Source organism: Pseudoliparis swirei, chromosome 13 (assembly GCF_029220125.1).
Source record: "Pseudoliparis swirei isolate HS2019 ecotype Mariana Trench chromosome 13, NWPU_hadal_v1, whole genome shotgun sequence".
In the NCBI taxonomy this organism is placed as follows: domain Eukaryota; kingdom Metazoa; phylum Chordata; class Actinopteri; order Perciformes; family Liparidae; genus Pseudoliparis; species Pseudoliparis swirei.
In genome coordinates this window covers 4,133,785-4,158,888 of record NC_079400.1, presented here as the reverse complement: position 1 = coordinate 4,158,888, position 25,104 = coordinate 4,133,785, and the positions used below count along the sequence as shown (strand labels likewise).

The window sequence follows — 25,104 nt, the reverse complement described above, 5'->3', positions numbered from 1 at the left end:
CTGCGGGCGTCACGCCTTAAAACAGCGAGCGACGAAAAGGAACGTCTTGAGGTTTTGCCGCCTTGAACTCTGAACCTCCGAAGCCGCTTGCTCCTCAGAAGCTGAATCTTCTGTGATACTTCCTTGAGTGCTTGACAAGTCAATAAGAGCTTGCTTTGCACTCACAGTCCACATGCTGCTCTCTCTGTCACATATACCATGCACACGGGCACTTTCGAGACCCTGTTGCATCCATCTATCCATCCCAGCTCCCTGGAGTCTGTGGATAAGATTGCCTTAACAATGCATCATTCATTCATGAGCAGCTTTTATGACACCGATTACACTTCGGCTCCTTGAAAGCACGACCGAGATGCGCTCCGAGGGAGCGTCTGTGTGCGAGCGGCACCTGGCTCCATGACGGGAATGAGCGCAGGAGAAGAGAGCGATACGTCGAAGCGTTGCAGAAAGCGCGGAAAGTGGAGGAACTGAGATTTTAGGCCAAGTGCACTTTTTGTTGTTGTTGCACTAAACATGTACAGGGGTGTGCATGTTAGTGCGAGGAAGCGTATAAGTGCTCTGAGAGATTAGAGGAGTGGTAAAATATATAAATAGAGACAGCGAAGAGACCGAAGGATATAGTGTCGAAGTGGAGCTGAGTTGTAAGTGCTCAGTCATGGACTGGATATGAGAACGCATGCTGGACCAGATGAGTGTCAGTGGGTTTTCATCCCTAGTCACCATGGTCTGGTTCTGTTCTACCCATTAGAAGACCAAGGGTACATTGGAAATCAATGGCCTGGATGCGTCTCCACTCTCATTCCCAGGGGAGCGCCAGCTGGTCCGTCTCTCAGCTCCCGGTGCATGTGAAACTGAGAAGTCCGTCTGAGAGAGACAGCGAGTCTGGATGAACATGCACACAGTTCAGTCAGGAGAGACGGGTATTTAGAGTTTAACGATCATTTATTACAATAGCATATTGCAATAGTGCAAAGTCTTGTTGCCGATTGGACTCCATCCTGAAGGAGGATAAGCCGGGGGGTAGAGATGCTGATATCTGCGCAGGTAGAATCCCCCCATGGAGTCCAGACACTGGTGGTGGTGGAGAAGAAGCGTTGCCGTAATTCCGATTGGAGGAGCCGGGGGTGGAGGAGGGTCACAATGACTTGAGTTTATCAGTCGAAATCCAGACTGATTGCTGTCCTGGCTCCTCATTGGTGGAACGAGCTCCCCACTGAAATCAGGACGGCAGAAAGTCTCTACATCTTCCGCCGGAAACTAAAAACACATCTTTTCCGACTATATCTGGATTAAAACACAGATTAGCACTTCAGTGGCACTTAAATGGCTCTTACTTATTACTTATGGTACTTTTGTCGTTCGACTTTCTTGAAGAAATGTTACTTTCTGTATTCTTGTTGTTCTTAGTTTGTGATCTTGGTTGATGCACTTATTGTAAATCGCTTTAGATTAAAGTGTCTGCTAAATGACATGTGATGTAATGTAAAGATGAAACGACAACTGACAGCAGCAGAGAACACATTTTAAAGTGTTGCCAACGACGCTGTGATAGGCTTAAAAAACTGCGCTGCCTCTAATTGGTTGGTTCATTCATCGAGCCCGCCCCCAATCAGCTAATGGAGTAATCGCTGCAAGACTGGCGGCGTTTCTCAATTCAAAGTACACGAGTACAGACTTGTGTTCTTCTGGAGTCTGGACTTGGGAGTCCAGACTCCGGAGGACGGGAGAACGGGAGGACGGTCTTTCTGCGATTGGAACAGCAGCTGACTTGATGACGTCACCACATCAGCTGTTCTTGCTCCTGAGTTTACTCTAATTATTCACTGTAAATTATTTTTTACAGTCAAATAAACAAAACATCCTAAAACTAGAACGGGCACTCGGTAGAGCGCATACCTTCGCCGCAGCCACATTTTGGCATTAGTTGCATGCCAATTGGATAAAAATTGACCGTGCTATGGTAAAAAGAAGAGTTTGACCTTTTCATAACCTTGACCTTGACCTTTGACCCGATCGATCCCAAAATGTAATCAAATGGTCCCCGGATAATAACCAATCATCCCACCAAATTTCATGCGATTCGGTTTAATACTTTTTGAGTTATGCGAATAACACACATACAAATAAATAAATAAATACACGGCGATCAAAACATAACCTTCCGCATTTTCAATGCGAAGGTAATTACATTCCGTGACTCAACAACAGTAGTATTTATAAAAAGTCAACTGTCAGTAGTTTATTTTCTCCTCCGCTATTGTTTCCGGTTGCTGGTGAAATGCATTCTGGGATATCTGCTGGCCAGAGTACGCACAAGTCTCCTCTGATGCATCCTCCGGAAAGTGGGAGGATCAAGTCACATCCGGGCGTTTTGACCGTGCTTTGCGAGAAGCGAACTTTGAATTGGAACATGTCCTCGGGCTGCGACTGATGACGTTTCACGAGTCACGAGGACACAAGTAGAGGAAAGTACGCACAAGTACGCATATTGAGAAACGCCGTGAGACTGCTTGTGAATGAACCAGCGTGTAACGAATGTCTTCCTGTCTGAGCTTTCGCTGAACTACATGACTACCAACTTCTAGGTATTACTTTTGTGTATACGGTTCTCCAGCATCAACTCATACAGACTTGTGTATTCTTTCTTCAAGTTGAGTTTCAGCGCTCATTGGGGCCTCCGGTTTTTTTCCCGATCTCTTCATTCGTCCTCCATGTTCTAAAAATGTGATTTCATTGTTCATTTAGATACAGAAGGTGCTGTTTTGTGTCCACTGCGCACCATCTTTTTTTACATTTTTAATTTTGTTCATATAAAGACAAGAAGCAACCCGAGCCTGACGCAACACACAACATAAAGCGTAGACATGTTTAAATATTGATCACACGAGCAGATCGAGTAACACACATTTAGAGTGGACGAGTGGGGGGGTTGCCATGTCCATTAACCTTCATTTTACATGACATATATTCTATGTCAGTTACTGTTGCTTTTTCTGGTTCTTAATCATACATTTTTATTGTTTGTCTTTATTGAATTCATCCAGTATCATTTTGCTGGAGAGCATAACCTGTTCGCTCCATTGATAGAAAGTCTGTACTCTTAGAGCCAGGTATCCATACAGAAACAGTCCTTTCCGAGCTATAATATCAGAAACATCTCTTCTCATATCATCTAAACTTGACAAAACACAGGCATAACTAGAGAGGTGCACTCAGTGGAAGTGTGTCTGCAACAAACACTCCTGTATTTTGGGATTGAATGATGAGTGAATACGACCCATAACACCCGTAAGAATGCCGGCACGACCACGTTCACCGCAATGAAACATTGTCAACAAGACAGCGGACGCCGGCGTCATGTTTTAGAGAGTGGTTTGAAACCACAGTTTCTATTTCTTATGTGGCAGGAAAAAGATAATTAGACTTTGTCGGGCACTTTGTTGAGACACAGAAGCACAGGAGGGCACTCACGGGGTCTATCCATCCACTTAAGACCCCCTCTATCCCGGATCTATAATGCAAGACTATGACCACTCCATTCACCTCCCCCACTGACTGACTCTGTCACCAGGACTACCTCCTCTTCTTCCTCCTTCCTCCTTCCTCCTTCCTCTCTCCTTCTTCTTCTTCTTCTTCTTCTTCTTCTTCTTCTTCTTCTTCTTCTTCTTCTTCTTCCCTCCTGGAGGCCTCCTCCACACACATGCCACTTTAACTGACCAATATTACCATTTCCCGTTAATTCCTTGACCCCATTCATTGTTTATCAATGTTGTTCTTCGGTGTTCTTCAAAACAAATAAACAAACTCATTAAGCCAAAAACAAAAAAATAATTTAATAAATTAATGGAGGTTTTAATTGTTGGCGTCATTAAAAACTGAACCCAAAGTAAAAAATATTAAAGTAAATATAAAGGTAAAAGAGGGAGAACATTGAATCGGTCAAAAAATGACCAAAGGAACACACAAGGGTTAACATGCACTTTAACTTAAACACACGTCACATGTAACATACACTTTTAACTTAAACACACATCACTTGAAACACACACCTAAACACTTTAACATTATTTGTTGTCCGAGCACTTTATCTTTATCTTATCTTATCTTATACTTAAGTTCACTGTTGCTGTCGCGTTGATTGTTGTTTGTCATGTCTAAATGTTGCACCTTCCGCCAAAAAAATATCCTCGTTTGTGTAAACATTCCTGGCAATAAAACTGTTTCTGTTTCTGATTCTGATTCTGAACACATCAGCCATTAGTGGCAGGGTTGCAGGAGATGGAGGGTGGTGACCCTCTTTCTACTGCATTGTGATATACCGCGATTTCTATTGTACAATTAAAACGGAAACCCATCTCACGGACAGGCGTTTGTTACTTTACAAGAACGAATACCTGGGAAGGAACATCATATACTGTCGTTCAGTGATTCTTTACCCACACTAGGTGTCTATTGGTGCTGCTGGCTGGGAAGCAAGAGCTTTAGTTGATGAACAGAACTGTGTTCTATGACTTGAAGCGTGACACATCTTCAAAGATTTGAAGGAAAAAATATAATTGGCAAATTTAGTCATGCAATACTTTCTGGCATTTAAACGGAACCATTAAAATAGTCTGAGCTAAATGTTTTGAACAGAGTTACTGTATCCAACATTTCTTTGTAATTAGATTAGATTAGATTAGATTAGATTAGATTCAACTTTATTGTCATGACACAAAGTACAAGTACTGGTGCAACGAAATGCCGTTAGCATCTAACCAGAAGTGCAACGCAGAAGAGTGCAGAGTATGTGCAAATGGTCATATAAATATAGATAAAAGTGCAGATGTGACATAGATATGTGATATGTGTAAAGTGCAGGTGAAGTACAGGTGAAGGTGGCAGGAGAGGTTATGAAGTTATAGATGAGGTAGGAGACATGATAAGATATAAATACTATGAATATGGACAACAATATTAAATATATAAACAATTCAGTGCAAATGTTCAGTGGCAGTCAGGCCAGGGTAGAGGGGGGAATACAGTCACTGGGGGGCTAACACGTGCATGCAGTTTGTAATATGGTGTTTCTTTGATGTCAAGATTTTCCTGTAGATTTAATAATAACATCACACACCTTTTATAATAATATAATGGACTTTCTTTTATAATAATAATAATACATTTATTTTATAAGGCGCCTTTCAAGGCACTCAAGGTCGCCGTACAACACATTAAAATCAGTTCAAGGATGGACACAATTAAAAAAGCAGAACAGTTAAAAAAGTAGAACAGTTAAAAAGCAGAACAGTTAAAAAGCAGAACAGTTAAAAAGCAGAACAGTTAAAAGCAGAACAGTTAAAAAAGCAGAACAGTTAAAAAAACAGAACAGTTAAAAGCAGAACAGTTAAAAGCAGAACAGTTAAAAAGCAGAACAGTTAAAAGCAGAACAGTTAAAAAAGCAGAACAGTTAAAAAGCAGAACAGTTAAAAAGCAGAACAGTTAAAAGCAGAACAGTTAAAAAGCAGAACAGTTAAAAGCAGAACAGTCTGCAGCAGAGCAACCATCTCGGGGAACAAGTTATTCATAGGCCTGTCTGAAAAGGTGAGTTTTGAATAAAATGATTGCGTTTCCCATTGGCTGTTTTGCCTTTGAACTCCCATCAAGCCCGTCGTGTTGGTGCAAAAGAAACGAGATATTTGAGGAGCGCTCCGTGAGTTTGCACATCAGAATCACGGCTGCACAGGAACTATACGGCTTCTCAGGCGGCACACGCCCTCACAACAGGAGCCGGGAGCTTTAATGTGAAGGGGACATGTGCCCAGATGCCCCCCTCTGTCATTCATTTGAAGGAATCATGCAGGATTACTGCTGGTTTCAGGAAGAACTCTGCTCAGTGGCAGCGCTCTCCCTCTGCGCGAACTGAATTAGAAACAAGAACATCACGTAACATCTCTCATTGAAGTACCCGCCGGGTATTCTGTTACGATTCTCAGTCAAAAGGAAATACACTTGACTTTAAAAGGATTACGTCAACCTATAAATGATCATTTTTAGATCAATTACTCACCCCCTTGCTCCGTGGCCGTGCATGAACCGGTAGTGATATAATCGATTTGGTGAAAATGTGTTATTGATCTAATACATGTGGATATGAGAATTGGATTATATTCTGCTCGAGTTTGTAAACGGATGTTTTGATATAGTTTTGCTGTTTGTTGTTAAATCTGTCCTCCACTTATATATCGAGGATTTATTCAGTTATCGGATTCACTCTGGAGATATATGAAAATGACAAATATTTTGACTACTACTAATATTATATGACTAATAAAACTTTAAAACAGACTAGATCTGTATAGACAAAACCTGAGGGAACTTTAGCCCGACGTTCTTGCTGATGACACTTTCAGTAAACACATTATAATAGAAGTGTTTGTGGTTAGATAAAGGTCCGATAACTATCCGACTCTCCTTTTTAAACTCTCAAGCAATTGTTAAATTAAGGAATAAAATATACGTTTCTAAAACGTTACGTCTCTATGTACAAACCGTCTTCATCAATGTCTTCATCAGAGATTTCAGTCCACCATATATATGTTTGTGTGGTATGGAAATCCAAACTGTTGTCACACTGCAGAGAAGCAGATTGTGCAAAGACTGTTTGCCTCTTGATGTGACTGCCGGCATCGGCATCAATCATTTCCCCACGCTGTTTTTCACACTATTGTTTGGTAGAGGAGTTTTCACGGCACATGCAGCAGCTCGACTGGTCTTTAATCTAAATTCATCCACAGTACTCCTTCCTGGTTACCAGTAGCCGCCCGCATCTGCTTCAAAACATCGGTCCTTGCGTACCGTGCTGTGAACGGATCTAGCCCCCGTCTACATCCAGGACGTGGTTATCACGTGTCACTTAGCAGACGCTTTTATCAAAAGTGACTTATTGTTTGTTTGTGTATTTTATTCAGTCAATCAAATACAATTCAATATTATTCTATATAATATACAAAAGAGAAAGACTGAATTTGATTTTTGTTTGTTTGTGGTGACTTTAATATTGACCTGTTAAAATGGAACGAACACAAATTAACAACAGATTTCTGTAATGCAATGTTTAGGTTTGGTCTCTGGCCTCTTATTGATAAACCTCCTAGGGTAACTGAGGAAAGTGCCACACTTATTGATAACATAGAGATAAGCATTACATGCATTACATGGATAACTACCGACCAATATCCCTACTTCCTCAATTTTCTCAAATATTAGAGAAATTATTCGTGCAAAAATTAGATCTCTTTATAAGTAAAAATAAATTATTGAGTGAACATCAGGATGGATTCAGGAAAAATAGAACTTACTACTCATGCACTGATGGACTCACTTACAATAAGTGCATCAACCAAGAGGACAAACTCAGAACAACAAGAATCCAGAAAGTAACATTTCTTCAAGAAAGTCAAACGACAAAAGTACCATAAGTAATAAGTAAGAGCCATTTAAGTGCTAATCGTTTTTTAAAATCCAGATATAGTCGGAAAAGATGTGTTTTTAGTTTCCGGCGGAAGATGTAGAGACTTTGCTCCGACCTCACTCCGGTCGGCATCTAGCAGTGGACTGGTGACTCCGTCACTGCGAGCTGATGACTGGACAAAGCCACGACTATTCGCTGTCCTGGCTCCCTAATGGTGGAACGAGCTCCCCACTGACACCAGGACAGAAGAAAGTCTCTACATCTTCCGCCAGAAACGAAAAACACATCTTTTTTGTCTATATCTTGAATAAAAACAGATTAGCACTTCGATGGCACTTAAATGGCTCTTACTTATAGCATTTCCGCTTTCTTGAAGACATTTCACGTTCTTTTCCATTCCATTTCATTTAGCTGACGATGTCACATTCATCTACCGTAGACACAGCTACAGGGAGCCATTCAGGGTTCAGTGTTTCTCGTTGTTCTGAGTTCGTACTCATGGTTGAACGCACTTATTGTAAGTCACTTTGGATATAAGCGTCAGCTAAATGATATATACTGTAATAATCCACAATTTCTAAACAGCTAAAACCCTTCATTTCACCATGAAGTTCAAACCTTGAGTTACATTACGCACTAGATTTGTGAACATGCTGTTAAATTGACTTTGGAGTTTAACGTATTATAATCTCACTGTAAAAAATCGTATTAGTTTCACCTTTTTATCATAGGAGGATAAACTTAACATACATAATAATATCCTGTCATATATATCTTTTCTAATGAGATTTTCACATGCATAACTGCAGTCAGCGACAGAATATAATGCCCCTTATGTTCACGGAGAGGTCAAATAAAGGGAAACCAGGCTGTCAAACGCTGCGGTCACTATGAATTCCTCCATAGATCACATGTGAAATGTGACAAAAAGAATATCTTAACTTAAGGTCCAATCAGAGCCACAGAAGACATTATACAAATCTCAGTAAAGTGTAGGTTTTAGTTCTACTGGGATTCGGGAGACACACTTGGAAATAAGCTTAACAGTCTCATTATATTAAATAATTTCAATGCTAATTCAAATGTCATAAATTATCTGATCCCTCTGGCTCACAATGGATGCGTTGTTATAATGACAAGGCAAACAAAATGAGAGAATGGAGAGCAATACATCAGGCATCACACTTTCTCCTTAAAATAATGTGAATTTTCAATGCAATTTTGTGCCGGGAAAGAAGCCGGAGCGGCACGGCGTTGCTCCGCGGGGCGTCTCAAGGTGTTGATGCATAGTCGCCGAGTGATTATCCACGCTGAGCGTGCATGTGTCTCTCTTACTGTATGATAATCACCTAAACGAACAGGCTGATATCTCTTCTGTTATTTACCAGACAGACGTGACGTCTCCACAGTTCACACAGTGTGAGTGTGGAGCAGTAATCTGGTGGTGGAAGACAAATACATTAATCAGTAGCATGACATTTTAATCACATTCTCACTCTGGATTTGTTTCAGGAATTTAGACCCCCCCCCCCTCTCTAAAAAAAGGGCACTATTTTTGTAGAAGAGCGTGACTGGGACAAACAGGATTTCAGTTACGATGATCATTACCGCGCTGTGATGGAAGACGTTAGACAAAAATGTCGTAAGAGAGGATAAATAATGATTTTCTGTGCAAGCGTCTCACGGTGTGTTTATGTTTCTACTGAATCACGCAGAGCCAAGATACAGCGTGCAGTCTGATAGTCTCTTATCAGTTACTTTACAGTCCAAACAAAGACAAATATTAATTGTTTTTTGCAAAAAAATACAACATTGGATGTTTAATAATGAGTTTTACAGGTTCAGACTAAATGAGAAACAGAAGATATCTCCAGAACGTGAAGAAAACAAGATTTACCATATTTAACAGAATAGATAACATCCCTCCCTTCATTTTATAATTAAGAAATATGCCTCATTAAATGTCGCTCATCAAGAAACTTAACTTACCAAAAATGCTTTCCTCTAATAAACTGCAGTACAGTCAGAAATATACAGACCGGTGATGAAATAAAGGAATAAACCTGAATACATGAGTGCTGCTTTTCTTTGTCTTTTAAGAAAAAGTTAACTGAATCTTTGTGTTTTGGACAATAAACTCTTTGAAGATGTCACTTTCGGCTCTAGAAAATTGTGATAATGAAAATAATGGTTAGGTGCAGCCCTACTCCTCAGTAGGTCAGTAATTTCACAGCATTTACATTCCTGTATGATGTCGTTGTGCACCATGGACGTCAGTCAACATCAAATGGCACAATTAAAGTATCTCACTTTGGGGATTATATGTTAGTGACAGGATAAACCTGTCCACTCCTGTAATCCAGTGTCATTTCACTAAAGTGGATTACACACCAGATTTGGTGCATTTCCATTTTCAAAGCATGTCATTTGACATCAGGTGTCACATTACTGTGAAGCTCTTTGTGTAACTCTTATTGAAGATATCATCCATGAGCCTTTTAGGAAGGGCGAACCGTTCTCAGCAGCCACTGAATCAAAGAGATGGGTGCACATACCAACCTGTTGTCGCGAGCAACCGACCAGACAACAGCAAAAAAAAAAGGAAATGGCTTCTTTGTACGGATCAAACATCAAACACATGACAACCCGACGTGGAGTAACAGCCAGGTGTTGTTTTCCAGATGGTTGGGCGTCTCCGTGCCAAACGCCGCGCAGCAGACACACATCTAACACGTGTTTGACGTTTCGTTTGGCTCCTTTTCAACGAAACTTGAGTCTCGGAACAATTTTATTCTGTACGATTGGCGGAAACATCGAAGTATATTCACTGAACGCGCTGTAAGTGAACCTCGGTCCTTTGAGATAGTTCATTACATGCGGTACTCCAGCGAGTGCCTTTTGGAGTTTGTTCTTGATCAGAGGGTTTCAGACAGTGACAGATGGGCTGAGGTTTTTTGTTGTTGTGCTGCTGCTACAACAGCAGGAATCGTCCCATGAGGGGCATCGCACTACAAGTCCCAGAGAGGATCAGAAAAAGCTCACGGATCAATACGCATTAGCTGCTGCTCGAGGGCTGGACATGGATTTGTTGACATCATGGGACTTTGAGGGTTGCAGTCTGTGTGTGTTTGTGTGTAATCAAGAGTAAGTGAACAAAGCACTAGCATTATCAAACATTATGAGAATACCAGTTGCGTGAAGAAGAATGTCGTTGAATTCATTTACAAGCATGCATTTTTTAAATTCAATTCAGTTTATTTGTATAGCCCAATTTCACAAATTACAAATTTGTCTCAGAGTGCTTTACAATCTGTACACATCGACATCCCTGCCCCAAAACCTCACATCGGATCAGGAAAAACTCCCAAATAACCCTAGTTTTTAGTATTCTGAAGTATTTAATGTAGGTATAAAACAAACAATAAGAGCATCTTGCAATGTGATCACACCGAAATGGAGACGAGGGCATAAAGTGGGCATAAAGTGGGCAGGGGGACTTCTGGCTCCTTTTTTTAGATTTTTTTTTTATTCACAACAATTTATTTTTACAGAATATTTGTAGTGAAATAGCATTTACAGTTTGTTATGCTGAAAATATTATTTTACAAAAAGAAAATATACAAATGTATAACCTTGTAGAAATCACCACACAAGGACTTCTGGCTCCTTTGCTCAAACCACACCCATCTTCAAACTCTGCCTCATTCAGGTCTCAACCACACACTAGTAAAGTTGAACGACTGCATCCTGCACTGTGGCGTCGCTATGGCGGCGACAGCATCCGACCACTTGTTGCCACGGTGATTCACACACAGACCCATAAGGTGAAAACAATACCAGTGTCACTGTGTCGGCTGATAATAATACGACAATAACGAAGTATCGTAATCTCAATTTTTATTGGCATTAAATTTAGGATCACTAAAACAAACTGAATTTTTGCTCATTTTCCTGACTTATTATTACGTTATTAAGTTGTGTCACACACTTGTTAGAAGTCACATGCAGAGAGTCATGATAATTCATTTTGAGTTGTGTTTCTGGCCTCCTGATATTTGCTCATGTTTGAGCTTTTTTTTTGGTCTCCACCAACTCCTGAGGGAAATATCTTTGTTTGCCGCTTGGTGCTGAACTGGCAGTGCGTATGGGATTAATCAGAACTCTTTTATTTTACTGCAAACAGCAGCGGCTGAGAATGCTGATGAGCGGCGTGAGAGTGAACCAAAAACATTTAGATTGCGGTCCAGAACACTTAAAGCTGCAGAAGACACTAAACCATTTAAAGCTGAGAGGAGCTGAGGAGTCAGGTGGTGTTTCTCTGTGGGTTCAGGCTGGTTCACATACAAGTAACCTGTGATTTAATACAAATATTGAAAATATTGATTTCAGCGTGTTTAACCGCATGAACTCATAAACAGAAAGCAATTAAGTGTATTTCCCAAAATGTATGACAGGTGTATGTGGGCTAACTCCTTCTTTAAGAAGCATTTGTTACAACCTGCTGTATGTCGTCGGGATGGTTCACGTCACAAAACCAAAAACCTTCGTCAGCTTATTGTAAAAAGTCTTCAAATTAATTCTAATCCATGCCTGCAAGGGTTTCCATTCCCTTGGTGCAGTGACACCTGGTGACCCGATCAGCACCCTGGACAGTTCTTGTAAATCAGTTTATTATCTGCAATAATTTGCATTAATGTAGTTGTCTAACTCTGTTATGTGCCCTAGATTTGAGAGTAAATAGAGTAAACATTCCCACCTTCATTATTTCTGCGAGAAGGAGGGTTATGTGAAATGGCTTTTTAAAATCACATTCAAGCATAATGGAGTTTAATGATGTTATTATTGAGCTTTCTACCGTGCTCGTTTTTTTATTATTTTTTCTTCACTTGGGGGAAAGGTTTGTGAAGAACTTTATTGTCTGTATCTGATGTTTTATACTGACAATAAATGATGGCAACTGACTCACATTGTATCCTTAAACTACATTTTTTAACCTTTACTCTCAACAAATATTAGAAAAACTTGAGTTGTAATTTCATAGCTATTAATATGTCTTCCTTGTTTTAATGTTAATTATGAGACAAATGCATTGTTAATTTAATAAACGTAAAGGTAAGGGAAATACAGCTTAAAATGCAGGATTGGGTATCGAGGAGTATGTGACTCCAGCTAGCTCACATTATGTTTTTATTCTGTTCATTTTAACATTGTTCTCCCTTATTTTATTTGTTTTATCTGTAGATTGTATTTGTAATCTTATGTTTTTAGGTTTGTTCTTAACATCGGCAACATTGGGACTACAGATGAAAAATAGCCTCTTGGCTAACTCTGGCACATTTACTGCAATGTTTTTATCAATGTGCACTGTCCCTTATTAAATAAACCATTAAAAAAAAAAAAAAAAAAAAAAAAACTATGTTTAAATTGACTCATAAAGCACTTCTCAAAGTTTTTGTTCAATAAAAATGAAATTACTTATTTCCTAATTTTCCTGAATTAAAAAACAAATGCTTTCTCGAGGAAAAACGTTCCTAAATGTCGTCATTACCTTAATTTGACACACAAACATAAGTGCCAGTCAGTCATATAATAAAATACAATGGTTTTAAATGTGAACATTGTAAATAACGAACATATCTGCAGTTGGTTGTCTTTGTCTGTGAAATAACTTCCAGGTTTGTGGACAAAAACATCCTATATTAAAGTATTTTGTAAGAGTCGGCACACGTTCTACTAATAACAGCTGACCAAAAGACATTACTCTGCATCGCGGGAGCCTCTGTAGGCCCTGGCGTACTTGCAAAAGTGCTGACAAAGCAGCTCTGCAAACGACTTGTTTTACAGCATCCCATCCTATTGCCCAGATTAGGCCAGCAGTATTTGATAAAGACTGAAACTCTGTTACCATTAAGGCACCACGAAGGTGGAGCTGCCAGTGTGAAGCTGAGCTACAGCTGTCGGATCACTGGTGCCAGTGAGCGTGTGTGGAAGCCGCGGAGACCTCCGGGTGGTTTTCGGGGACTGTCGGAGACACTTCCCCACTGCCCTGCTTTATTTCCCTTTTATTGATATAATCATTCTCACTTTGTGTTAAGACTCTATCTATAAAAGCTTGACGTAAAAGGTAAAGTGAGAGAGCGTGCGTGATAAAACTCTATGTGCGAAACCCAGGAGCAGGAATTAGTGAGAGAGACAGGGTAAAATGGTTGTGGCTTTTAGTTTGACGTTAACACAGATGCACAAACACACGGTTTGCTTTGGGGCCAGATTTTGACAGCATAACAAAAGAATGGTGGTAAATGTAGCTGCTTTTTTATTTTTAGCAGATATACTATACTTATATACTGAAATACGTATATTGCCCTCCAGGTGTGTTGATGGTTGACTTGGTAGCTTAAAGAAAAATCCTTTTATTTTTTCATAGTTTTTTTTGGGCCATATTATCCATATTATTAAGATTAAGAACATTTTGCTTGATGACACGAGACAGGTTATTAACACATCTTCAGTTTTTTATCAGCTTTTTGCAAAAGTGAAAACACCCAGTATGTACAGTGAAATACTGATTATCTTATCTTTATATTGCATTGTGCAGGATACATTTGGTGCTTTTATCTTTATTTTAACTTCCAAATAATCAACAGACTAAATGTGATTCAACCATTCAAAAATAAAGTTTAAAAACAATTTCATTTGGTTTTAAATGAGTAAAATGACAATTACAACATATTTGTATAATATTTGCGATTGAAATACAGAGTGGGAAATAATATGAAATCGTCCACCACTACACACGATTCAAGCTACTATGACAACAAGTTAACCGTCAAGTGTAGTTTCTATGAGTTAGTCACATTCGATTGGATATATTGTAACGCCCTGTTCTGTGTCTCCTCTGTCTCCTTGATTGGTTAATTCTCTGCACCTGCCCTCAGCCACGCCTCTGTCTCCTTGATTGGTTAATTCCCTTCACCTGCCCTCAGCCACTCTTGTCTCGTTAGTGTCTCATGTCGTACACCTGTTTCCTTTCTCTGCCTGCCCCTTTTTGGACCTTTTCTTTGCTCAAGTGAAGAGAGTTTTTGTGATTCACATTGAGTCCTGTCCTGTTCCTCTGCGCCTGAGCTCTTGCCTCTCGCCACCCGTGACATACATTTACATCCCTGCGCACAAGACGAGTCATTAACTAATCAAATGCTTCTAGATTTTTAAAGAGAAATAAAAGTTTCCTTTAGCATGATTTAAATTAAACGCTGGGTTATTTTAAAAATGACTTAAATGTGCGCGTTTGAATTGGGCTGCATGTGTGGCAGCGACTCCGATTGGCGGGTTGCATGGGAATTTTCTGTCAAACACATTTTTGTAAAGTTGCCAAAGCCCTGTGCACGGTGACAATAACACGTAGTGCTGCAGACAATGAGGGAGCCGGAGAGGGAATGTGTCCCCTCGCCCAGGTCACAATGCTCAATTCAGACTGGCCCCCGGCAAAAAAACATGCCATTCTTAAATACCAGGTGACCCTTTGTGTGAGCCATTCATTATATCACTGTCACATGTCAAGGGGGTCAAAAGAACAGACTTGTGGATGAGGCCCCTATGTTCCTTTTGAAACCCACTCATTGTCATCTGCAGAGTGGCTTAGTCCACGGTAATTACATGTAATCATAGTTATTATCGCCGAAGGTGCTTTGCAATGACTCATTTCGAGATAAAACTCTTCTGCAAAGTCACTAAATGACATATAATCCACCTGGTTAGTGATGTCTGTGTGTATTTTTCGCCCCACAGGTTCAGCCTACTATGACAATGTGCGGCCGTTAGCGTATCCTGACTCAGACGCTGTCCTCATCTGCTTTGACATCAGCCGTCCGGAAACACTGGACAGCGTGGTGAAGAAGGTCAGTGTCACGTTGACAGACTGAATGTGTCGTGACGAAGCTCAGAAGGTTTTTCATGGTACATTTTGTTTCTTAGCGTGACTGCAATCATCCTGGCAGCCTTGAACGATTAGGCTCTGGTATTTTTACCTTCGCATTCTGCGGAAGGTTATGTTTTGATCGCTGTGTATTTATTTATTTATGTGTATGTGTGTGTGTGTGTTTGCGTGTTATTCGCATAACTCAAAAAACATTAAACCGAATCGCATGAAATTTGGTGGGATGATTGGTTATTATCCGGGGACCATTTGATTAGATTTTGGGATCGATCGGGTCAAAGGTCAAGGTGAAGGTCATGAAAAGGTATAAAAAACATACCTTTTTTGGTACCTTTTCGCTGCGGCGAAGGTATGCGCTCTACCGAGTGCCCGTTCTAGTTAATTCTATCTTAATACATACCTCACATGCCATGTGAACTCCCAACGGTTCTGCGTAAATTGATTCTCCTCTCTGTACCGGCCATGAAGGAATTTCTTCAAAGTACGACGACCACTACGCTGCCTTTTTGGGCTGAGCAGTTAGTGTGCGGTGGGTTTTTACGGCTTTTTCACTGCTAACAGGCACAGATAAAACAATGAGCTGAACTCACGGCGAAGCTCTGTAAAGCTGAGCGGACCTGCAGCTTCAGGTGATACTAAACTGTAGGTTTATCACTGCGAGAGAGCCTTTTTACATCGTTATTATTAAATATTGATTATGCTGAATGGCTCAGGGGGTAGAGCGAGTCGTTCCTTAATCACAAGGCGTGCAGCTCGATGCCCGGCTCCTTCCGTCTGCATGTCAAATTGTCCTTAAGTGAGACATTGAACATGAAGTTGCTCTCCGGGAGCTTTACAGCAGCCTAGTCTCCCTAAATGCAGTTTACTGGGATTGCAGACTCATATAAAGCACATCTCTTGTCTTTTAACAAGAGAAAGCTCCATCCTAGTGTTGAGAAATTAATTTTTAATGGAACACTGAGCTTTTTGGATATTGATAAATCGTACGTTTAACTTCCAACGAGCATCTGCGAGTTGTGAATATCAAATGTGTTTCGAGCGTTTGACCTTTGAGCCGACAGACATTCCCGCAGTCAGCAACATCATTCATCAATGACATCATCAATACAAGAAAAAAACACTTATCTTTTCATGTTAGACACATTCTCCCATCTACAGGGGGTCCACTTGAGACCTAACTTGACCTTTGAACCTTGCTGACCTTAGTAGTCCTGGTGAACAAACTAACCTCACAATGCATGCCCAGGATGCCAAAGTGACATGTTGATGGGTCACTCTATACAAAGTTAAGATAAAAAACACAGCAACCCATCCTTATTCTATCTTATTTAAGTGCCCCCTTGTCTTCGTTCCATTTACTTTGACATTGCAAGCATCCATCTTCAAATAACTCCCTTGCAGAACCTTTTTTCCTTTGCCTTTTTTGAAAGCTTACCACATCTTGCGCCCTCCAATTTCCCTCTTGGAAGGAATATTTCTTTCTCAGTATTGCGAAGCTACAAAAATACTCCTCCCCCCCCCCCGAGTCTTTATCAATTCCCTTTTCCTTTAAAAAAATAAAGAATCTTTTGTTCTCTTCAGTCCAATCTCTCGTCAAACAGTCATTGGAAGATGTTATCCTAGTCTCTACCCGGCTATCACCTTTCTTACAGCTTCAACCCGTCCTTGCTTTGCAGCCGGCAACATTTTCTCTTTTCTGTCTTTTTTTTAATCCCCTGCCCGTTTGGATTGAAGTATCAGGTTATTTGTGAAGTCAATATTTGATTATAAAAAGCTGTGATGAGACCATCTCTACAGGACTGTCTCAGAAAATTAGAATATTGTGATGAAGTTCTTTATTTTCTGTAATGCAATTAAAAAAACAAAAATGTCATGCATTCTGGATTCATTACAAATCAACTGAAATATTGCAAGCCTTTTATTCTGATTTATTGCTGATTATGGTTTACAGCTTAAGAAAACTCAAATATCCTATCTCTAAATATTAGAATATCATGAAAAAGTATACTAGTATGGTATTAAACAAATCACTTGAATTGTCTAATTAACTCGAAACACCTGCAAGGGTTTCCTGAGCCTTGACAAACACTCAGCTGTTATAAATCTTTTTTTTACTTGGTCTGAGGAAATATTAAAATTTTATGAGATAGGATTTTAGAGTTTTCTTAAGCTGTAAGCCATAATCAGCAATATTAAAAGAATAAAAGGCTTGCAATATTTCAGTTGATTTGTAATGAATCCAGAATGCATGACATTTTTGTTTTTTTAATTGCATTACAGAAAATAAAGAACTTTATCACAATATTCTAATTTTCTGAGACAGTCCTGTATACCCAACCTTCAAGGCTGCAACATAAAGCGTGCTTTACTCGTACATATGAAAACCAGAAGCTGTACAAAGCACTACAAGCAAAATAGCAGAGGCTGACACACACACAATCTCACTGGCTGATGATGAAAGGGTTTATAATAGGAATCACAATCTATGAACATATTACTAAGTGCCAGTCACATATGAAGATACTTAGTCTTAACCAGACTAAGAGTCGACAACACATATGGCAGTATCCATCCTGCTCACTATTATAGTTTCGCAGGTCAGTGCAGGTACTTTGTCATTAGTTTAGCTGATGATGGTGCTGGATGAATTATTAATAGTCGACTAAATTTGGTCAAATTAATACTGAGTGGAACATGATTGTCTGTTCAAAATTTCAAAAAATTTCAATTAAAGCCACACATGTCATAGAGGCACGAGAGGAAAAGTAAGGGGATCAAGTCAAGCCATCAGGACTCATCGTCTGGGGACCTTTAATGGGTGGGTATCAGAATTAGATTCAGATTCAACTTTATTTGTGTAATCACATAATGTAAACTCCTCCGATGGTGGAAAACTCCCAGAAATTAACAAAATAATTACTGAGAACATGACCTCATCGATCTAAATGACAGATTCAGCCTTTCCTGGCGGTTCTGATTTGTGTATTTTGAAAGTGCAGTCACATGAATTGCACAACTCTTTGAAAACTGAATCGTCACCAAAGTTATCGGAAAATAACCGAAGTCCATTTTCTTAAACACACTCGGCTTCGATTGTGTGTATTCTGCTCTTTAAAGCACTTCTACCGATTCTTTACATTAACACGAGCGATACAATTCTCTTCCCGTGGGTCCTTTGTGACTCATCTAAATTGCTGCTATTCACCAGTTGCACAGTGTAACGGCAGCGACACGGCATCCGGGAGAAAGGATCTCTTTGTGAGGAAGAACAAATGGAGCAGCGATGCTCAAAGTGGTCGTCTGTGCCACGGTGCGAGGAGATTATGACAAGAGTCTCAGAGAGAACACAAACGAGAGAGAGATGAACCCTTTGAGTCACGTCTCTGTCTTCTTGCAGCATTTATGATCGACGCGGCATCTATATTGTTTAAACACTGGAGGTCAGCCGTTACAAGAGGTGAATGTTAAGTTACACTTTAAGCAATAAAATAAACCATTTCTAGGTCAAATTTAATATAATTTTTTTTTAGCCAACATATACACTACCGTTCAAAAGTTTGGGGTCACTTAGAAATGTCTTTATTTTTCAAAGAAAAGCACTGTTTTTTCAATGAAGATAACATGAATCAAAAATACACACTATACATTGTTAATGTGGTAAATGACTATTCTAGGTGGAAACGTCTGGTTTCTAATGAAATATCTCCAGAGGTGTATAGAGGCCCATTTCCATCAACTATCACTCCAGTGTTCTAATGGTACATTGTGTTTGCTAATCGCCTTAGAAGACTAATGTCTGATTAGAAAACCCTTGTGCAATTATGCTAGCACAGCTGAAAACAGTTATGCTGGTGATATAAGCTATACAACTGGCCTTCCTTTGAGCTTGAAGTTTGAAGAACAAAATTAATACTTCAAATATTAATCATTATTTCTAACCTTGTCAATGTCTTGACTATATTTTATATTCAATTTTCAATTCATTTGATAAATAAAAGTGAGTTTTCATGGAAGACACGAAATTGTCTGGATGACCCCAAACTTTTGAACGGTAGTGTATATACATACCTTTATCCACATATCTCTTTTCAAGTAAGGGGCATCTTAAAGCTACAACATTTAATATGTTCAAGGTTATGCATCCAGCTTTTGGGCTGCATTTGTTTTGCCCAGTTTAGTGTGAATAATGGCAGGAAGAATGGGAAATAATATGTTTTCTACTATCACTCAAACTTATATTTGATTAACAATGACCCTGTGCACTCGTGTTTTTGTCTGTTCAGTGGCAGGGGGAGACGCAGGAGTTCTGTCCCAATGCCAAAGTGGTGCTGGTCGGCTGCAAGTTGGACATGAGGACGGACCTGAACGTCCTGAGGGAGCTTTCCAAACACAGACTCCTTCCTGTCACCCACGAGCAGGTGAGCAGTGCAGAGGAAACACCGCTCACCTCTCTCTCTGCATCAAACCCAGCTCGATGAACAGCTGCTCCTGCAACCGCATCCTAATAATGCGAACTTCATTTAGCATGTGTGAAGAACTGAACCGTAGTGTTTAATTAATTTAACGTAAGAATAATTGGACCACCCTTTGGATATGGTTTTAAATGTACAGTCCTTTCCAATTTTCCGCTGCAGCGATTTTTATTTGTCTATAGTAACACTGACTGACGGACACATTTAATAGTATCATTCCAGCCAAATGATATCCATTTATTTGCTCCCTGGTGCCCATACTGTAAACACAACTTCTGAAAATGAATTGGGGAGAATGACATTTGCTTCAGATCATAACTTCCACAAATATGTAAACACTAGGAGAATAAAAGAGCTGGGACTGAAGATGGAGACAAACTGCCGTATGTGCGATAATACAATTGTTTTGTTTGTGTCTTGGAGCAATGAACAGTAGCACGCATGAATATTAATAGCCTATTTTCATGTAAATGTTAATTCACACTTCTTGGCAGCCTTTTGTTAACCTATTCATATTTTCTCATACCTCTGAGCAAAGGTAAACACCTTCATTTTCCAGTCGGTGATGGCATACAAATTGGTCCATCAAGATTGCAGATTACTTTCTCTGGATATTTAGCTCCAAATTAAATGAAACCATTGATAAAGCCAACAGTTTTACTGAAACAGCAACAACTCCTTGCCCGTCCAACGCGACTCAAATCATCACTGTGAGAATCATTTAGTTTGGCAGGATGTTTACTGTTACTTTCCAGTGCAGTCCTAATTAAAGGACATTTCAAATAATCATCCCAGAGGCATCCAAATGATGTCTCGTCTATTTTACCCTGACATGGGTCCAATTTAGCTGCATCGAAACAGTATGAAAACAAGGACTTTACATTATAATAATAATAATAATAATAATAATAATAATAATACATTTCATTTGGAGGCGCCTTTCAAAGTAACCCAAGGTCACCTTACAATAAAATAATACAGGATAAAAGATAAAAGCATGAAAGATAGAAACAACATTAAAACAGAACATCAACATAAAAACAAGTCCAACATTCACACAAGACAATCCTGACTTAAAAAAAGAAAAAAGAAAACATTATGATTGCATGTGTTTGTCCAAATGAGCACTCACACAGTGAATAATCAACAAGGAAACACGTTGGGCGCATGTGAGGCTGAACTGTGTGTCCATTGGCTTCATGGTGTTGCACAATAGATCCTTTAATCTCGGGGGATTGTGCACACGGCACTGTGGTCGAACAACTGACGTCACTGTGGCCAAAAGATGGAGAAAAGAGCGCAGGCAGAAAATAGATGGATTTGTACTTAAAACGGACCAACTGATGTGATCCCCGGGGGAAGTGCTTTCACCAGAATGAGGCGCGTAGAAAACTGTGTGACGACGCCTATTATCGGCTTCAAGGCGTCAAAATAGAAACTTGAAGTGTAGGAATGTTTCCCCATTAATGTTAAAATACTGCAGCCTCCCTGGAAGCACAGCTCGAGTGTTTAATGCGTTTCATTGAAGAGGAATATTACTACATCTGGCGGCTTCAATATGGAATACTGAACAGCCACACTGTCACGCAGAGTGCTGGTGTTTCATCATCAAAGAAGTCGATGAATTCAATCGAGGACACACTTCAGTAAAAACATTATGAAATTAAGTGGGGAAACTCGAGAGATAGTGAGAAAGCTACAGAGCAGAAATGCTACTTCTAGATCTAAACGATTGGTTAAATAAAGAAACGTACTTACTGTAAGAAATACCGAAGCAGTGTTGTTGAAACACCAGTGAACACAATTAAAGCACAAAATAAAGCTTCAACCAGTCCACATTTAAGATGGTGATAACCACGACTGGGAATAAGCTGAGCTTTTACACTAGAGTTTCACAATTGCACATATAGACCATGAATATTTCAGAGCTGCGTGGAAGATGTCAGCTTCTTTGTATGCGCCATCTCGCTCTCTTGATTCTGAGAGCTTTGGTTTTTAATTAAGAGGGTCGTGTCTCTTAAAGCTTTTAGTCGTAGTTTTATTACCATTTATTTATTGTTTTGGTTTTGTATTCTAATCAATATTTAAAATTTGTTTTTACATTAACTACAAGATGAGCTGCAGGCGAAACAACACGTAAGCTCAGAGTTACAAACAAAGAACAAAGTCAAAGAGTTGGCGGTGACCGAACCCAGAGCTGAAAAGGAGACTGAATATTAAATTTACATTTGCCAAATGGCAAAAAAACACAGCTCTAAATAAATGTTAATTTTGTCTGCTGAATGTGCGACCACCTGTATCTTCAATGTTTATTCTTGACAGACACGTCTTCTGTATTTTCAGGGAACTGCTTCGGCGAAGCAGATCGGAGCTGCGGCCTACACGGAGTGCACGTCAAAGTATTCAGAGAACAGCGTCCGTGATGTTTTCCACGTCACCACCCTGGCGTCCGTGTCCCGTATCCATCGGCCCCAACTCAAATGTGCTGGCTCACGTCGAGGACTGATTCACGAGCACCCACCCGCCATCAGAAAGGACCGGGCCAAAAGCTGCGTGCTCATGTAGGACCCGTCTGACCAGCAGCCTGACCCGTGTGTGCGCCGATGGACATGAAACCATACTGCACATGAACTTAATTTATTGGTAAATTCTTGTTATATTTGCACTGCATAAAAGGACCATATGATGAAAACGACAACCAATGCTATCTTGTGGAGTTATTTTTAGGAAATGTTTGTCCATATTTAGCTAAACTCTCCTTGTTATTTATTCTGTGTGGGCGTGTTCTTATCAGGGGAGGTCATTAGCGTGCGGCAAAAGCTCTTTTTCTTTCTTTAACGCTTTTATTCAAACAAGTGGACACAAACAGGCTGGTGAGGAAATGAAAAACTGAATATGGAGATGAAAGTGAAAAAAAAAATCATTCTAAATTACGAAGCAGGAACCGGCATTAACAGTGCTGGTCTTGACCTCTTTTATGTTATTTCCTGTTTTGAAAAGCTATTCTGAAACGCTAAAGTAAATGAAGCACAATACATTGCACGCAAACTGTTCCGAGTTGTTTTAAATGTAATGAAATTAGCTCTGTTACACCTCATATAACAAGTTCAAAATCTGGACCGAGAAAAAAATAACTCGTTGGCTGAGATGACACATTTTCTTCAACCACAAGTGCTTTTTAATATTGAAAACTGAATAATCACTCACCACATAAGACTGAAGTGTTGTGAAATTAAAACTGTTGTAATAATCCACACTGGGAGGTAAAGTCGGGGAGGGAGTAAAGGGGTGATTGTTATGTTGTACATGTGATCATGAAATAAAAAGAAAATACTGCTCTGCTGAGTGTTGGGACATCTTTAATATGGAACGTATTCACTGACTGTGTTTTGACTGACACAACATTGTAATGCTATTATGTTATGTTATATATTATTAAGTGGAGAAATCAGAAAATCTTGGATTTGTTATAGATTTGTCTTCAAATCTGTTTTCAGCTCTGAACACTTTGTCTCAGAAAGACAACACTTTTCTCTTTGAAAACCTTTATCAGGGAAGGTGCAACTTTTCACTTGAAAAATATTCCCAATCTCAATCATCATCATAGAAACAGTGATTGTAAGTAATTTGGAAAGAAATGTTAAATCAAAATAGTCATACATTCACATTATGCATAGGGCAGCTCATCTGCGATAAAATTATATAATATAAATTAATAAAATTTCAAATAGCATGAAAACTTGTGAATTTTTTTCCCCCTTTCAACAAGTCTTTGAGCCAAATGCTAATATCGGCATGGCAACATGCTCACAGTGATGCTGCTAACGGGCAGATGTTTAGCAGATTGGTGTAGCGTATGTCAAATTTGCTTCGGCTAGTAAAGCGGTTACAATTCATCCTCTGGGGACCCTGAATGGGCATAATAAGATTATAATAGTTTTAAATGTTTCTCTGTTTTTTTGTTGAATTTAGTGTAAGTGTGTTTGCTAGTTTTTTTAAAGTCTAGTTTTAGATTGTACATATTTAGTATAAGAGTAATTGTAGTTGTTTATTGTTAGGAAATGGTATATATGTCTCAGAAGTATTCAGCTTCGTGTATAAAATGCATTCTAGATGTGGCAATAATGTTTTACATTTGATTCCTCTTTCCTACTGCCACACTCAAATAACCTTTCATGGATGAAAGGTTATTTGATCTCCTACAATATTAAAATCATGTTCTTGTTATTTATTTATACAAGACTACATGTGAACAATAATAGGGATTCATTGTGAAGCAAAGAAAAAAGCACCATCTTCAGGAATGTCAAGTCCGTTCAATTTCTGTGATTCAGTGTCAAGAGAGTCGTCTCGGTAGACAATCAAATAAAACTTAAATAAATGGACAAGAAATTGTATTTGTTTTTTAAACAGGCAATATCATTTCAGTTTATTTTTTCTTAAAGTAAATTGGAATTTTCCACACTGCTTATTTTAGTTTTAGTTTACAATAATTCCCCCGATCTGTACCAATGTTCACGGTGACCTATCCAATTGTTGAGATATTCGATTCCAACCAAAGACTAAAGCTGCATTGCCAAACCTTAGTGTGGCTAAAAGATGCTAAGAATAATTCACATCTGGAATTGCTGAATTGCTCATTTTTAAATTGAGTTTCGGGCATATTAAAGTGTCAACTGGTTTGTTTCAAGTATGAAAAGGAAACAAACCATCACTCATTACTGCTGTGAGCTTTAGTCAAGTACGGCTTTAACCTGCCGCTGTTGGCCACTTAATGACTGCAGTGGGTCACTGGCACACACGGGGAACCATTTACGAATCAAAATCATCTGTTTGGTCGCATGTTGTGTTGGGACTTACACGATTCACCTATTTTCTTTAGTAAACTGGCATAGTGAGAGAATAGCCTTGTGACCTTTTTAAATGCTTTTTCAAAAGGGCTTCATGTGCATGTGTGTCTTTGATGTTGACTAAACCAGTCCACATGTATACACTGGCATTCTATTCACACTTACAGAAATACGTTAAAACTACTCAGCAACGTCATATATAACATAACTATATTCCTCTCATACTTCAAATGAATACAGCTGCACTGGACTGTATTTATGAGCCTTGGAGTCTGACCTTTAACAGTGACTCTTGTTCCATTTGTTCCCCCCCACCATGAGCAACGCCCCGCAGCCACTCGCTGCCTCTGTGAGCAGCAGCAGAGCGACGTTTCTCACAGCGTCGTGACATGTCGC

At 39.4% G+C, this 25,104-nt stretch overlaps 1 protein-coding gene across 1 annotated transcript in view; it reads left to right on the top strand.

Moving 5' to 3' along the window:
- The window catches only part of LOC130204041 (rho-related GTP-binding protein RhoN-like), a 32,918-nt gene extending 9,720 nt beyond the window's left edge, over window positions 1–23,198 (top strand). The window contains exons 3-5 of the mRNA XM_056430529.1: window positions 15,239–15,348; window positions 19,670–19,804; window positions 22,202–23,198. Coding sequence (XP_056286504.1) covers window positions 15,239–15,348; window positions 19,670–19,804; window positions 22,202–22,423 — 467 coding nt within the window. The 3' untranslated portion in view covers window positions 22,424–23,198. The remainder of the gene's footprint in view (window positions 1–15,238; window positions 15,349–19,669; window positions 19,805–22,201) is intronic.
- Window positions 23,199–25,104: the final 1,906 nt, after the last annotated feature.